This window comes from Enhydra lutris, unplaced genomic scaffold, assembly GCF_002288905.1.
Source record: "Enhydra lutris kenyoni isolate GAN:26980312 unplaced genomic scaffold, ASM228890v2 scaffoldscaffold17, whole genome shotgun sequence".
NCBI classification, from domain to species: Eukaryota; Metazoa; Chordata; class Mammalia; order Carnivora; family Mustelidae; genus Enhydra; species Enhydra lutris.
Genome location: NW_019154101.1, coordinates 11,527,812 through 11,544,492, shown reverse-complemented (window position 1 = coordinate 11,544,492; position 16,681 = coordinate 11,527,812). Strand labels below are relative to the sequence as shown.

The 16,681-nt window shown below is 55.2% G+C and overlaps 1 protein-coding gene across 2 annotated transcripts in view; it reads right to left on the bottom strand.

Moving 5' to 3' along the window:
* Positions 1-16,681, bottom strand: part of LOC111147674 (copine 5) — an 86,867-nt gene that overhangs the window by 1,495 nt on the left and 68,691 nt on the right. For both annotated transcript variants that reach the window (XM_022503884.1, XM_022503885.1), the window contains 7 exons: positions 11,454-11,507; positions 7,814-7,875; positions 3,982-4,028; positions 2,322-2,503; positions 1,373-1,500; positions 1,023-1,125; positions 379-436 (listed from right to left, as the gene is read on the bottom strand). In XM_022503884.1, coding sequence (XP_022359592.1) covers positions 379-436; positions 1,023-1,125; positions 1,373-1,500; positions 2,322-2,503; positions 3,982-4,028; positions 7,814-7,875; positions 11,454-11,507 — 634 coding nt within the window. The remainder of the gene's footprint in view (positions 1-378; positions 437-1,022; positions 1,126-1,372; positions 1,501-2,321; positions 2,504-3,981; positions 4,029-7,813; positions 7,876-11,453; positions 11,508-16,681) is intronic.

The following is a 16,681-nucleotide window of genomic DNA, read 5'->3' as shown; positions in this document are numbered from 1 at the left end:
GCAGGACAGTGGGCTTGTCCTCCAATCCCGGGCCAATCCAGGACAGAGATGGTCAGACCAGACCCCCTCATTAGAGATGAGGAGACAGGAGGAGCCCAACATGGTGCGTCTCTAACTTCTAACCCAGTGCTCCCGCTCCCCCACCCTCCGTTCCCAGGGTTGGAGGAGGGAGGATGGACTGGACCGCCTCCCCACAGCCTTGGGATATGGGTATGGGTGTACACCCTGACACACCCTTCCCTGTACAAACAAACACACCCTCACACCCTGCCTGCTCACCCAGACAGTCACACCCACCCAGGAGCTCTCACTCTTTGGGGAAGGGTCATTCTCAAGGGCCTGATGCCTCTGGGGAAACATCAGGGGGTGGGGACTTACCATCGAACTCTGCCTGGCCCACTCCGATGATAATGATGGACATGGGGAGTTTGGCAGCCTGGGAGATCAGGAGGAGGGACAGAATGGGGTGGGTCCATGGAAGAAAGACAGAAGGACGGAGAAATGGAAGAGAGAAGGATGGAGACACACAGAGAAACATACGAAAGGGCCAGGACACAAACCAAGGGAAATAGCCGTGGGGCACCGGAGAGGAAGAGAGGGTCAAGAGGGGGAAATGGGTCCCAGGTCTGCTTCTGTGAGATACCCCCCATCCCCTCTCCTGTCCCTGCATCTCCATCAAGTGGGACATCTTTTATGTGGGCATCCAGAAGTGGGAGCTGGGGCTGCAGCCCCTTATACTGGGAGCCCACCCAGTAGGGGGAGTCATGTTCCTGGGCCTCCCCCACTCTGGGCTCCCACTTCCTCCTGGCAGGGATAGGCTGGAGTCTGGGGCAGGGGTCCAAGAGACAGATTAACAAGGGAGCCACAGGCATCGGGAGGGAATGGCCCATGTGGAGGGTGGGTGTTAGATACAGAGCTCATCCACAGGATCCTTCCACTCCCCAAATCTCACTGCCTGGGAAGCCTCCTCCCAGGGGTTTCTCTAAAGAAGTGGGAAGGCATGCCCCCCACCCCCAGCTCACATTGACAATAGCCTCCTTGGTCTGTGCCATGTCCGAGATGACCCCGTCCGTGATGATGAGCAGCACCGAGTACTGGGAGCCGTCCTGCACTGCGGCCGCAGTCCTGGGGGGCATGGGGGAGCGGGGGCTGCAGTCTGTCTGGCCCGCTCTGCACCCCTCCCCGCCCCCATAACACTTTGCAGGGGGTGGGGGGGGATAATTCTTTGGCGGGAGGAGAGTCTCTTTAGGGTCAGGGCTCCCTGAAAGGTGAGTGAATGGAAGAGACGCCCCTCCCACGTTCCGGAGAGGACAGGTGTGGACGGACGCCGCTTGAGCTTCCGGAATGGGCATCTGGGGACTGTGGCACTCACCTGGCCACGTGGGTCACCACTGGGGCGAAGTTGGTGGGGCCGTAGAGCTGCACAGTGCGCAGGCTGTGGTGGTAGGCCTCCAGGATGCCGTCGATGCCGCAGCAGGAAGGGTTCTCCTGGTTGCCATTCTGGGGGCGCCGAGGAGAGGGAGGCTGAGCCCAGGAAGAAGGGAGGAGGAGGAGGGAGGGTAGCCGGGCCTGTGCACAGCCAGGGTGGGGAAGGCCAACTGTCCTGGGATCTCCATGACTCTTCCCTGGTGGGAGGTAGTGGGCAAGGGAGGGAGATCCGCAGGCAGCGCACACTCTGGGGGAGCAGAGCCCAAACCCGCTCCTTGCCCCACTCTCTGCTCCTGCTCAGACAGGCCCCGCTGAGAGCCCTGGCTGCTCCTCTGAGGAAACCTTGGGCAAACCACCCCATCCTCCAGTGACTGCCAGGTCTGAGCAGCTCTGGAAGGACCAGCAGCTGATCTGTCTTGTATCTGGTGTCCAACACCGTGCCTGGCATGACGGAGTGCTCCCAGCTCGTGGGAGGGAGGGAGAGGAGGTGGCCCCCATCTCAGCACCAACTCAGGGAGCTCCTGGGACCACCCGCAGTTGCCTTATCCCAGTGCACACCCCTTTACCCTTATTTTGGGGGCCTTGAGGGGGAGGGGTAGTTCAAGCACATCTCCACTCCACTCTCCTGGGTCTTGTCAGGGAAAGGAGGCCAGAGCCCACAGTGGGTGGCATCAGACACAGAGGGGAGGTGCTGGTGAGCAAGGTGGGGAGTGGGCTTCTGGGGGCCCTGCTATGAGCTCACCCACCCCCCAGCAGGCAACCTACCCACCCTGCCTCCAAAGGGGGCACTGACTGTCCTGGGGCAGGGACGATGAGCAGTGCCCTCCACCCCAGGCTTGTCGCCAAGCCCCGAGCCTGGTCAGCCCTCGGTCTGACCTCCCAGGACCTCCTACCAGCGGGAACTCATGGGACACCCTTCCGTCGGGTGGCAGCTTGGCCCCAAAGCCAAGGGCAGGGAACATCTTGTCACTGTCGTAGTGCTGGATGATCTCCCCGACTGCAGTCAGTGCCAGCGCGTAGGCGTTCAGCTGGTAGGGGCTCATGTAGTGCAGGGACGTGGACTGCGACGGGTTCCCTGCGACACAGGACGTGAAACATTCGCTGCTCCTGACACTCCAAGCACCGTGGGCTCAGAATGCAGAGGCGGGTCTCCAGGGGCACCCATGATTTTCTTTATCCTTGACTCTTTTCTTTCTCTCTTGCCACACCTTCAATCCTTCAGTAAATCCTGGTTGCTAACCCTTCAAAATACATGCACCCGCTCACCTGCTTCTCCTGTGCTCTGTGACAGCCCCATCCCCTTGCCTGTGGGAGGGCGGCTGCCCAGACCATCTCTCAGCTTCCGTCCTTTGCCTGGAGTCGGCCCAAGGAATGAGGCCATGCCTCTCCTCAGCTCTGAAGGCTCCCATTTCGCCCAGAACCAGACCCACAGTCCTTACGGGGGAGCCCACAGGCTCCTCGGGGTCAGGCCTCCAGTGACCTCCCTCCATGCCTCCTGCCAGCCCCTCCCCTCCCTCAGGCCCAGCCCCTTGCCATCCCTACCTCAGGGCCTCCGCAGTGGCATGTCCCTCTGCCCTAGGACACTTTTCCGCATAGTACGTGTAGCTTGCTTCGGCTACTCAAGGGTCCCCTTCCCAGTGTGGTCCCCTTCCCAGTGTGCGTCCTGAAAATCATAGCCTCCCCCAATACTCCCTTATCCCTCTTGCTGGCTTACGTCGCCCCCATAGCCCTCGTCCCCACTGAGAACGGCCCACATTTTACTTATTGATTCATCCAGGCATTACGTCACAGACTGCCAACCAACAGATCCTGTCTCTCCCTGCGACCAGCTGCACGCTCTTCCCGTGGGTCCTTACCTCTCAGTGTCAGGTCCTCGTGTGTGCAGCGGGGGTGACAGTCCCACCTCATGGGAGTGTTGTGAGGACAGAGCAGGTGGGATTCTTGCAATGCCCCTCCCAGCCCTGAATCCTACCACCCTAGGACTCTGGGGCCCATCCCACGAGTTCCAAACCAGGGCTGCTCTGACAGGCATGAGAGTGAGCACGGAGTACCACCAACGAGGGTCCAGACTCCAAGGGAGGTGGTGACGTTTCCAATGGTGTGAAATTGGGCACTGGTCACTCGTGGTGAATTGGGCAGAGCCCCACCCTGGAGAAGGTCCCCAGTGGGAAGGGAGCTGGGGCGGCCCCAACAAAGCTGGGAACTGGGATTCCTGCCCTCACTGATGACCAAAGAGCTCCCCTCCAGCCTGGGGACTAGGCTGTGTGGGAGGATGTGAGATTTGATCCCATGAGGAAACATCTTTTCTCTAGCGCTCCTCATGGGCCCAGAGCCCAGATTTGTTAGTGACCACAGTCCAGGCTGGGGACACCTTCACCATCTTGGTAATCCCTTTGGCTCCCCAAGCCCTAAGGACCTCCTTTTCAGTGAAGATGAGGCCAGAGAATATGGGAGAGCTGGTCCCAGCTAGGACCAACTACCACAGCTCTGAGAAGCCCTCCCCACTCCAGCCCCCAGCCCCGCGCCAGCTCCTCTGCCCATCCCCCCACTCACCATTGGAAGCCGTGAAGTCGATGGCCACCGTGAAGTTGATCTGGGTCCTGGAAGAGGAAGAGCAGCAGGGGAGTCACCTGGACAGGGAAAAATCCGGCCTCCACCCCAGCCCCACAGCTTGCTGGACACGTGGCCTTGGTGAAGTCGCTCATCTTCTTCCAGTTCTGGAAAACGGGGATAGTCATGCCAGCCACAGCCTCCCCACAAAGGACTGTTGTGAACCTAAGAGGAAGGCAGTGTCTGAAGCTCTCTGAACGGACTGTGTTCTGTGTGGGCACATGGTGACAATTAATTATTTCCTCCCAAAACCCTGCCCCTGGGCCCACCTGAGTCCCGTGAAGTTCTCACTGTGTTTCCCACTCAAATTCAGTGTCAGATGCAGGGTTAACGCTTATTTGGCAAAAAAAGAGAGCCAAAGAGATATCATGCATCTCTGAGGGAAGAACAAAATGCCACCCATACTGCTGTCTCGCCAAAAACTTGAACCTGAATCCAACTGAGCTTCCAGAGCTCTCTCCCAGTTGTGTACAGGAAATACAAGGGACAGAGGAACATGTTCTATGACAGCTGGGGGAAGCAGCCAGTAAAAACCAGTCTGAGGGAGCCCCCTCCCCGCCTCAGACCTTGTGAATCTGAATCCCTTGGTGGGGAGCAGGACTCTGTTTTAGCAAGCCCTCGCGTGCTTAGAGGAATCAACAGATGAAAAGAGAATTAAGGGACAAATCGACCAGTCGCAATATATGGATCTTGCCCGGATTTCTGATTCAAATAAGCTAATTGAACAACTTTATAAGAAAACTGGGGAAATTGGAACACTGCCTAGATATTTGGTATTAAGGAACTATTTGATGTTTAGGTGTAATTATAGTAATTATAGTATTGCGGTTGTATTTTACAAAGAGAACGTCCTTATATTTTAGAGCTATATTCCTAAGTATTGGGGGGATAAAATCTGATGACTGTGATTTGCTTCATTTGCTTCAAAATAACTGAATGAAAGGGAGCACGCGTGGGAGGAGACTGGCCAGGAGTCGGTTAACTGTTGAACCTGGGTGAAGGGTGCCTGGGGGTTTGTTATACCTTCTCTCTACTTTTGAGTGTAATCTTGGTTTTGAGGATTCAGGTTCAGGGTTGAAGCTTTCTGAGGGTCTGCTGCTCTCGGGTCCACGCTAGATACTGACAGAACGAAGCTGACAAGACAGGAGCCCCTGGATAAAGTCTCGTCTTATGGGCCTCATTGTCCAGTAACCACAGAGCTGGTCGGTGACCAGGGAGCTGGTTTAGAAAGAAGAGCCCAGGGCCGCACTCCCAACGATGCCAGTTCAGTCGGCCTGAGACGGTGCCCCAGAGTCTGCTGCTTCAACAGACAATCCCTACCCTCCTCCACGGATGGATTCTGAGGAGCGGTTCTGGGATCACAGGTGGGGACGCTCTGTTCCGGTGGTTCCGAGTTGGCCCGATGTAAGATCAGCCACAGCCCTCTCTCCACCCGACTATGCATGAGCTCCTGCTCGTGGAACCATTGTCCCCCAGGAAGGGAGAAGGACACGGTGAGCAGGAGACCCAGGGCTGGGTCTGCTGGCCAGAGCGGTCTGGCCCACGCCCTCTCCCATTGTCTGCTGCCTGAGGGCAGGGCGTCCAGGGGACTCCAACCTCTGAGTGAGACGGAGAAATAAGATGGCATGAGCCTGGGTCCCTGACTGATGGTGCGGTACATCTTCCCACCCACCCCTGCCACCCCATGGATTAAAAAATAAGCCTTTGTTTGTATTAAGCCTTGAGGTCACGGGATTATTTGTTATAGCAGTTGACCTGTCCTATTCATCTACTGTTCGTTGTCATCTCTCGCTGGGAAGTAAAGAGATTCTTGTCTTTGCTACAGGGAAAGAGCTCTGCTCCCAGGGCCACCATCGGGAGGGCGGTTCTGGCCCATGGGACCACAACTGAGGACAACACTGGCCGGGCTCTTCCAAATCAGGGTGAAGGAAGAGGTAAGTCTTACCCCTTAACTGGTCTTCCCCTGCTCTGGGTTCCAAAATGACTTGGGGAAGGAAGGGGCTAGAAAGCCTCCCTGCAGGCTCTCCACGCCCCACTGCTTTAGGGCAGAGCAGGGCAGAACACAGCTGGGGCCCAGGTGGCCATTCCCACTCTCCCGGGACAGGCGGGCAGGGGAGGGAGGCCAGGGAGAAGAGGAGCCCGAGACAAATGCCTCCATCAGCTAGCTGCCTGCCTGGACACGCAGGTTGAGCGAGCTCTCGATCCCTGGAGCCTGCTCTCCGGCTCAGGTCTCTGGTGAGGACGAAGAGGTGAGAGCGAGGCCTGGGGTTGGCGCCAGCGCCAAACCTTCCCCGGCCTTGCGGCGTCGGCTTCTCGGGGAAGGCTGGCCTCCGAGGGCTCCTTCTCTATGAGACATCCCAGCACCCAGTCCTTCCACCCCGCTGTGTCTGCCGGCATCTCGGCCCACCTGGCTGCTGTGAGACAGGCAGGGCCGGGATGACTCACGACTGTGGAAGCAATACCGCACGTGAGGCCAGGAGGAGGCCTGCCGCTGGCTGGGCGTGTGGCCACCAGCAAGTTATGTAAAATGGACATAATCATCCTCGCCCTGCCCACTGGGTTCTGTACATGAGGGGCGCCTTGCAAAGAAGAAGGATAAATAGGATGTGCACTGTTTGAAAATTAGCAGGTGTTCTAGAATGTAAGTGCAGGCTGCTTCATGGGGGAGGGAACGGGGCGGTTTTGATGGGGGAAGGGAGCCCAGGCAGGGTCTGGAGTGGGCTCAAAGGAAGGGCAGGTAGGGGCAGTGGGGGCCCCCGGGTGACTGTGAAGAGGTGTGTATTCAGCGGGTAGAAAGAGAGTTTGCAACCTGGAAACCAGTTTCGAGGCAGCAGGGTGTGGTGTCATGGGAGAGTACGTGTGGCTTCCCAGGGCCCGACTTTTCCCTCTGCCCTGGAAAAGGCGGCAGCCAAGTGCCCGCTTGGCTGGGATGAGCCTTTGGCACCTGTCCTGCCTGTCTTCTTTCCAGACAGGTGTAGTCACTCACCTGCCTGCACCTGTGGGCTTTCGGCTCCCCACACCCTGACCTGGCCCCTGTTCTGGCACAGAGCACACTAACCTCAGTTCGGAGTCAGGCTCTCTTTCCATGAGCTGTGGGCTACAGCCTGCGGGCTCTCCTGCCTGCCTTGGCCTGGATGCCAGCCCTTCTGGTTCTTTCTGCTCCTTAAGCTCATGTTTGACCACCTGTTGGCTGTGGGACCCTCTGATGGCTCATCCCCCAGCGCCTCTTGCCCCCTATAGGTGGTCCCTGCTGTCACTGGGCAGGTTAATCAGTGCCCCCCACCCCCACCAAACCAGGCATCAGAAGCTCAGAGAAGGAACGGCCATTAGAATTCACTCCAATCTCTGCATGTATAGAGGAGGAAACTGATGCTCAGGGAAGGAAAGTGACCTGCTCCAAGTAATCTAATCTAGCAAATTCATGGCTAAGAAGCTCCTAGAGCCTGGGCCTCCTATTTCCTCATCCAGAGCTCTGCCTCCCTAAGCCCTTCGTTCTCTTTGTCATGGAGTCCCTACCACCTCGGGGTCCCATCCCTGCAAGGGGACAGATGGGACCCAGGCTGGCCTCCATGGCTCAGGAGCACCCTCTGTAGCCACTCAGGATCCAGAAGCATCCAGGGCTCTGGGCAAGTTGTCTGAAGCCAGATGCTAGAGTTGGCTCAGGGCTCACAGGCTATGTCCAGAGCTTCAAAGAGGCCAGAGCTGCTCATGCTTATATGTGGGGCCCCCTTCCCTCTCCCCGAAGCCAAAGAAACCAGGCCGGATCTCTTCTCACCCTCCTTTGATGTAGTCAAGAAATGTGCACTCAGACTCCACAGCAAAGGAAAGCAGCGTGACCTTGAAAACAAGAGCAAGCTTGGTCAGTGGGGAGCTCAGAGCGGGGAGATGGTTTGCTGCATGTGAGGAGCACGCAGCACCACCGGCTTTGCACACTCCAGTGCATACAGTACCCACAACCCTGTGAAGCACAACGGTTATCCCATTTTCTAGCCAAAGAAACTGAGGTTCAAAGAGGGAGGCAGTGTGCCCGAGGACACTGCCAGGACCTGGCCGAGTGAGAAGCGAACTCAGGTCTGACTCCAGAGCCTGCCCTCTTGACCTTGACCCCACCTGCACCCCCACAGGGCCCGCCCTCTGTCCCCGAAGCATGGAGGCTCAAGCCAAGAGCACGAGTTTCCCCCAAGTGGACACCGGCATGGAGTGTGGAAGGCGAGGGGGTCTTCCCAACACGGCACTACCAACCTGCCAATGTTGAGGAGCTCCCTGTCCCACGAACCATCCATCCGAAAAACATGCCCCTTTGGTCTGTCCTTGTATCTTCAGTCTCACTTGTCCCAACTCACCTGTTTGGTGTCTCTTGATCTCTACCTTCTCGGACCCAAGATCCTCATAAGCAGCCTTTTCTTTCCCGGGAGGTAATCGACCTGGGGCCCCTGCCCCAGAGCAGACGCCTTTCACCCCTGCCCCCTGACGGCTTTGGCATTGACTGTGCCTAGACAGGCAGCTGCCTGGCGGCTCACTACAATAATAATTTAGGATTGTGAAGACAAGTAAGTGAAAGCCCGGCTGCCAAAATCAATTAAATGGGGCAAGGCTGGGGCAGGAGACCTTTACCTGTGTCCGAGAGTTCTACCCTAGAATTTGGGGAACTCCCTACTGCTGCAGGCTCTGCTATCTTTACAAACTCTCTGGGTAGGCCAGAGAGGGCCTCTGCTTGACATCAGCCCAAATAACGGGAGGGTTTGTGGGTGCTGTGCTGGGCCCTGGAGACCCTACCTGCCATGGTTAGGGTGTTAGGCGCCTGGATGGACAAAGCCTCCTTTTGCTAGGAGGAGATTATGGCTGTGGCCTCTACCCTGACCAATGACCACCAGACTCCCTGGGGAGCTTTGAAAACCTCCTGCAGCCTGGGTGGGGAACCCAAACCAGTTACATCAGTTTTGGGGGTAGGGTTCTGGCCTTGGATCTTTTTTAAGCTCCTCGCATGAGTCTAACCTGCAGCTGGGGTTGAACCCCAAGGCCCTGGGATGAAGTAATTCCCTAACTTGCCAGACCATATGGATTGAGCCAGGATCCTGCTGCTCAGAGTGTGGTCCCTGGACCCCCACCAGCAGCACCAGCATCCTGATGGGGGTTAAAAATGTGGACATGCAGGGGTGCCTGGGTGGCTCAGTCAGTTGAGTGCCTGCCTTTGGCTCAGGTCATAATCCTGGGGTCCTTTGATGGAGCCCCCACATTGGGCTCCTTGCTCAGTGGGGAGTCTGCTTCCCCCTCTGCTTGTGCTCTTTCTCAAATAAATAAATAAATAAATAAATAAATAAAATCTTTTTAAAGAAAGAAAGAAAGAAATGCGGACATGCAGATTCTTGGCATTTTAACAAGATCCCCAGAAGATTCTGCACATAGTAAGGAAGGTATGAGAAGCACTAAACACAGCTTCCTGGGCCCCAGCCTAGGCCTCCTAAAATGGAACCCTAGGGAACTAGACTCGGCATATGCATTTTAATAAGCATCCTGGACCGGGGCACCTGGGTCGCTCAGTCAGTTGAGTATCTGACTCTTGATTTCAGCTCAGGTCATGATCTCAGGTCATGTGCTCAGCAGGGAGTCTGCTTGAGATTCTCTCTCCTGCCCCTCCCGCTCATGTGAGCTCTCTCTCTCTCTCTCAAATAAATAAATCTTAAAAAAAAAAAAAAAAATCAGGGACACTGACTAACTTTTTATGTTGAAGACTGGCCTGAGACAAATCGTGTCCCCTCTCTGGGCCTCAGTTTCCTTATCTTCAAGAAGACTGAAGAAGATCAGTGGTTTTCAAGCTTTTCTTCTTTTTTTTGAGCTGTACATCCAGAATTTCTCAGCTGGGGAAAGTGCTGCCTCCCCTAGGGGCACGGGAATATGTGGGAAAGTTTCGGGGTCTGCCAGCCATTACAATTCGTCTCCTTGGAGTGAGCAGAGAACTTCCAGCCCTCTGTCATAGCCAGCCAGTGCAGTAAGCAGGGTAGGGATGAGTTATGAACCCATTTTACAGATGGAGACAATAAGGTACCTCAGAGGAAGCCGCAGAGCTCCCTGACTAGGGCCTCATCCAGGTCTGGAGTTGCAGTTTGCTTAAATCCAATGACTAACTGTGGTCCATTAGCTGCTGGGGCTTTGGACCGCTACAGTAAGGAGGGACAGAAGGGGTACAGCTCTGAATATAGTTGCAGGGGAAAGATGCTGGCTTGTCTGAGACAGGCACCGTGGCCTCCACCTCAGGGCCTTTGCAGCACATGCTGATCCCCACAGCTAGAATTCTCTTTCCCCGGTAGCCCCAATACTTGCTCCTTCACCTTTGAATCTCTGCTCAAATGTCACCTTCTCAGAGAAAAGCTTTTCCTTGACTACTTAATATAAAATAGTTTTGTCTCTGGCGTTCCCCAACCCTTTACCTTCTTCTTTTTTTTTTTTTTAAGATTTTATTTCTTTATTTGACAGAAAGAGAGAGAGAGACAGCGAGAGAGGGAACACAAGCAGGTAGGGTGGGAGAGGGAGAAGCAGGTCTCCCGCTGAGCAGGGAGCCCGACACAGGGCTTGATTCCAGGACTCTGGGATTATGATCTGAGCCGAAGACGTACGTTTAACTGACTGAGCCACCCAGAGACCCCAACCCTTTACCTTCTTATACTTTTTCCCACAGCACTTATAACCACCTGAAAAATACAGGTATACGTATGCATATGTATTTGTTTTCTGTCTCCCCCACTAAAATGTAAGTACCAGAAAGGCAAAGATGTGAGTCTGTCTTGTTCCCAGCTATAACCCTCATGCCTAGAACATGGCAGCATTCAAGAAATGTTTGTTGGATAAATGCATGGATGTCCTGAAGAGCAGCCCCCCAGATGCCGCGTGGCTCGTGTAATCCTAGGATCGTCATGGCAAACAGGCACTGACTGCCGTCTCCGCTCTAGGACCTTGGTTGTGCATCTCTGGCTCTGTGACCTTAGCTGAGTCACTTCCCTGCTGGCAGCCTTGGTTTCCTCTTTTATGACAAGGGGATGATAATGTCTGCCTCTCAAGGAAACAACCTGTGAAAAGCACCTCGGTGGGGAATTTCCCAGACAGAGTAAGGGCCCAATGCACACGACTCCTTTTCCTCTCCCTTTCTGCAGGAAGTCCCCATGGGAATTCCTCTCTGGGATTTCTCATTCTGTATCACAGTGCCTGTGGTGTGGCCCATCTACCATCTACACTGGCTGCCCACCCCCACCCCGGGGCTGTGGCTCCAACTGCCCCACCCTTCCCACCCTCAACTCTCCAGGTCGGGCTTCCACACCCCACACGAGCCCACACAGACACGCACAACTCCTGACAGGGCAGACCTAGCTCCGGACTCAGGATGTCCACACCCGGCTACAGAGAGGGGCGTGGCTACTCACCGTGCCAGAATTCACGTATTTCTTCTTCTTCATTTTCTTTTTCGGGTTTACCACCTGCAGGAGAAAACAGGTACTAGGTCAGGAGCATTTCCAAGCAGTCAGGGGTGGGCTCCCAGAGCTTCTAACGACCCCTGGGTATGGCTCCAGCCTTAGTAAGCAGAATGGGGTGTGTAAGACTGGGGGTTCTGGGGGAGGAAGCTTCGGGGAGGTTTTGTGAGAGAACTGGCATTTAGATTTATGCATTCCTGATTAGATCCAGTGTTCCACAACCAAACACACCAGGAATAATATTTATTTAACCTTCCTCCCCACTGCTCCCCCAACACGCCCTCCACCCAATGCTGCCAAAGGAGGCTCGATGTCACAAAGGGGCCCTGTCTGTGCCTGCCCTTGTGTGTTGGCTCAGGCAGCTCCCCTCACCCCGAATGCCTCCCCCCCTCACCAGTTCCCATCCTCCCTGCTCCTCCTTGGAGATCCAGCCCTAGGGCTGCCCTCAGGCCTAGGGGGCTCCCCTCACCACTCCCCCCCACCCACCCAACACAGCAGTTAGAACTTCCTTAACTGTTCCTCATGTGAAACCTTTCATTCCAAACCAGACCTAAGCACTTATTTAGTACATGCTGAAAAATCGCTTGTAGGTGTGCTTAACGCAGGGATCTCAACTTCCCCCCCACCACTCCCACATATTTGGCCATGTTTGGAGACACTTTGGCTGTCACGACTCAGGGAGAAGACAGAAGCCAGGGACGCTGCTGAACACCATGCCATGCTCTGGGCAGTAACCCCCCCCCCACACACACAAAGAATCTTCGAGTCCAAGATGTGGACTCGAAGCCTCAGTGTGGAGGCTGAGAAGTGAGACCTCTTCCCCGTAAGCCTTCCAGGGCCTTTCACATGGGCCAGAAGCCTCACCGGGTCTTTTGTTTCCACGGGGGACATTCAGGCCCAACCTTGTCCTCATCTCCCATCAAAGGAAGCAAGGTTGATTTTCACACCCTCTCTGTCCTCTCTAGGCTTCTGGTGAACTCATGGCCCCTGCCCCCCATCCCCTGTTCTTCTGCAGGGGGTGGCCGGCTTTGTCATCAGCAGAGGCCTCTTCTGTCTGAATGAGTGTTAATATCCATTCCTGGAGATCAGGAAACTAAGACCCAGGGACAGAAGCCTTTTCCCCAAGGTTACACAGGGCTCTGCGTAGTGACAAAATTAGAAACCAGGTTCCTGCCCTAAGGTCAGTGCTGCCTACCTGGGTGCCACCTTGACAACAAATACGAACACATTCCTTGACAAATACTTATGGGTGGGAGTGGGGGACACCAATTCTTCTCTTCTAGAATCTTCACTCCAGCTGGAGAAAGATATGTCCTCAGGAGACAGAGGGCAAGAGGCACCAAAAACAGGGAGCCAGAAACGTGAAAGGAGTTGGAGGAAGGAAGGACCATTCCCGGCCGCTGAGCATCCGCGAAGGCTTCCCAGGACAGGTGGCACTGATGGCAGGTGCTGACGGCAGGAAGGGTTTGGGCATGGGGAGCTGGAGGGAGGGCATTCCAGTCCGAGGAGATAGTTTGGAGGAGAGGAGACAGTTGCAGAACAGGACAGCAGAACCGCAAGGTGGAAAAGCAAACTGGGCTGGCTGGAAGAGAGCCTAGAGTGCCAAGTTAATGTCTGAACAACACTCAGCAGCCAGCAGGGAACTCTGATGACCTCTAAGCTAGGAGGGGGCCGTGATCACAGCAGGCTCTAGGATGCCGGGACCTGGCAGAGATGAGTATGAGGGGAGAAGGAGAGACATCAGGGGCATGTCTACCTGCCCGGTTCTGCCACCTAATGGCTGTGTGACCCTAGGCAAGTTACCTGACCTCCCTGTGCCTCAGTTTCCTCATCTATAAAATAGGAATAGAAAGTACCTACCTTATAGAAAGGTTTGGGTATTCAATAGGTCAATACAAGTAAAGCGTTTAGGACATGGTCTGGAATGTAGTGAACACTATTTAAGTGTCAGCAGCTATCAATTTTTACTACTACCACTCCTGCCGCCTCCACGAGTCCAGGTAAGAGGTAATGAGGGCCTGGGGGTTGTTGGAACAGGTACTGAGCTATGTCAAAACAGCACTGTCAAGAAGTGACCACAGACCTCGGGCCCAGGGCATGGCTGCGGGGGCTGGAGGGAAAGGGGTCAGGGGTAACCACATAGACAGAAGGAAGAGCTGGATTTGGGGGCTCAGGTGGGAAGTTCAGGTGAGGAGAGCTGTCAAGTTCTGCAGGTGGAAATCGTGCACCCGGGGAGAGAAGCCCAGAACAATCTCAGAGCCCCCACAGACATGAAGGCCACCCTGATGATGTGGTGTTCACAGACAGCTTTGTGAAAAGTTCAATGCCGCACAGTGCCTCAGTGTCCCAATCTGTCCCATGAGGATGTGGAACTTTGAGAACTGAATACATCTCAAACTTGTATTCCCAAGTAGCCCTCCCAGCTGAGGAGAATAAACATGGCCTCCTGGGGGTCTGGGTGTCGCCCAAAGACCTGGCCACAAGCACATTTCTTTGAAGTCTTCTGTGTTAACTTTAAATTAGCCTGTATTCCACATTTCCACTCTCTAATTATAACTGTTTTAATATTAAAGCCATGTTTTGTTCTCAGATCCTCATGTGAAGTGGGCACTGAAGAAACGCCCTGTTTATTCTGAGGTTTCCAGCACTCCCAGCTCACATCCCCACCCCCACCAACTAGCCTCTCGGGGCCACACCCTGAAGTTCCACGTAGGGCACTGTCGCCCCCTGGGGGCCAGGCCAGGAACTTCCCAACTCCCAGGCTGGAAAGCTCAGCCTTCTCCTTTCCCTCTTCTCACACCCCCAGGGGTCCTAAGGCCTCCAGGTAGGTCTGGGGTAGGCCCTCCAGTGCAAGCAAGCCACAGAGCTGCTCCCAGGGGCCAGGACCTGTGCCGGCTTCGGGAATACAATAGTAAGTGAGAAAACACCCCCCACCCTTATGGACCTCATGGTCTTTAAGGGGGTGAGAAGTAGGATAAACAGGTAATAATAGCCAGGGGCATGGGAGAGGCATGGGAGGGAGCAGGGAGGAGAGGTATTTACGCCAGACTTTGTGGGTAGAGCGAGTGTGCGGGCGGAGAAGGCTTCTTGGAGGAGGAATCATACCCAAAGGGAGTCCCCAAGGATCCAAAGGCCCAACCAAATGAAAAAGAGCAAAGGGAGCCCCAGGAGAGAACCATGGAATGAAGCACAGAACTGAGCCAGAGGGAGGTTCAGAGAGCCTCGGAGAACATAATGGGGCTACCAGTGGTGGTGAGCAGAAGGAAGGGGCCAGGGCAAGACCCCAGGGGCATGCTAGGGGTGGGAGGTGTGGGTCTGCTCATACACACCCACTGGTTGCCACAGACTGTAGGCTGCTGGTGGTGCATGGTGCCCATGGGGAGGAGCTCGGACTCCACCTTGTAGGTAAAGGGCCCTGCAGGATCTCAGCTGGGGTGGGGGCATCATTCTGAACCTCCTCTCCGCCCCTCTGTGTGAATCCCAGCCAGGCAGTGGGTAGGCTGCCTAGCCAAAGGTTAAGCAGGGAAGCCATGTGATCAGTTTACCATTTTGGAGGAGGCCTTGGAGTTCTGAGTGGAGGACGGAAGGAGGGGGGGGAAGGCCATTAGGGGGCTGTTGCAAAGCCCCCTCCACCTCCATACAGGTGACATGATGGCGGTGGGGGTGGATGAGAGTGAAGGGAACAAATGTCAGAGTCCGTGGACGGAAGGAGGAGTGGGATTCAGTGGAGTGGGTGTGGGGGGATGGACAGGAGGTGTCAAGGATGACTCCCAGGCGCCATGGCTGCCATGATAGCAGCCCAGGAGAAGGAGCCAGCTGGCCAGGGAGAGGGGATAGCTGTGGGGAGGCTTCAGCCTGTGCCTTCAGTCTGGGAAGGCTGAGTCCGAGCAGTGGCGGGTCGGACATACGAGTCAGACACCCAGGGTGACGACACCAGGGCCCAAGATGAGGGTTTTTCCCAGCAGAAGCCTGTTCTCTCCTCAGGCAGTCTGGACTCTAGTAAGGCCTACCAGTGACACTACCCACAGGGCAAGGCCTGCCTCCCCTCCCACCCCCTGGACTGCCAGAGTTTCATTCCTTTTCTACCCAATGGCGTTTTCCAGTGAAGAAGAGGAGTCAATCCAACCTTTCCCGCTTTTAGCTTGAGAGATCACAGCCTCTTCTGAGCCTGTCAAGCACTCTTAAAAGCCAAACCCTGAGAGAGAATCCCTTCCCTAAAAATCTTAAAGGCAGCCAGAGAAGGCTGGAGCCTGCTTCCCCCCCACACACACACACTGCCTAGGTGCGGGAACAAAGACAGCCCTTCCCTTTTCTGATGCAGAAAACAAAGCAATTAACTGTGAGGATAGGAGCCCTTTCAAAGAAATGCACCCACGCTCCATCCATCATTACAATGGCCTCGTTCAACTGAATTCAGGACATGCTCGGACCATCAGCACCTACTGGGTGCACACAGGCACTGCAAAACCCTTGTGAAGGGAGGCCCCAGGAAGGGCTGTCCCCCCAGTCTGCCCTCAGGGAGCTCCCGTCCAGCGGAACTCGAGACCCACCCACTCAGAACAGAGACCTGGGGTGAAGGAGGGAGAGTATGGAGTGGTGCAGACTCTGCGATGGGAGTCAAAACTGACTCCTCAATGTCACTAGCTGAGTGGCTGCTCCTGTGGGGAGAGAGCCCATCTCTAGGGCTGTTGTGAGATGTCACTCTCCTTGCCCTCCATAGAAGATGCTGGAAGACAGCAGTGACGTCATGCTCACTAGGGGCCAGACACTGTCCTAGTGACTCCTTTCACTCTGAGTGGGCCTGGCACGGAGCGGTGCAGAAACATAACCCAGGTCACAGACCCAGTCCATGGTAGCAGCAGGGTATGAACCCAGGCAGTTTTTAGGGTTTGAAATATCTGTGGTTGGGGCCCCTGGGTGGCTCAGTCAGTGAAGCGTCTGCCTTCGGCTCAGGTCATGATCCTGGGCTCCCTACTCAGTGGGGAGTCTGCTTCTCCCTCTCCCTCTGCCCCTCCCCTTGCTCGTGCTCTCTCTTGCTCTCTATCTCAAATAAATAAATAAAATCTTTAAAAAAAAAAAAAAAAGAAGAAGAAGAAAAAGTATCTGCGGTTAAGTGGGTCTAGCACAGACTGTACTGTCCATGAGGCTCACATGGGGAAGAAAGCACGAGACCAGAGTGC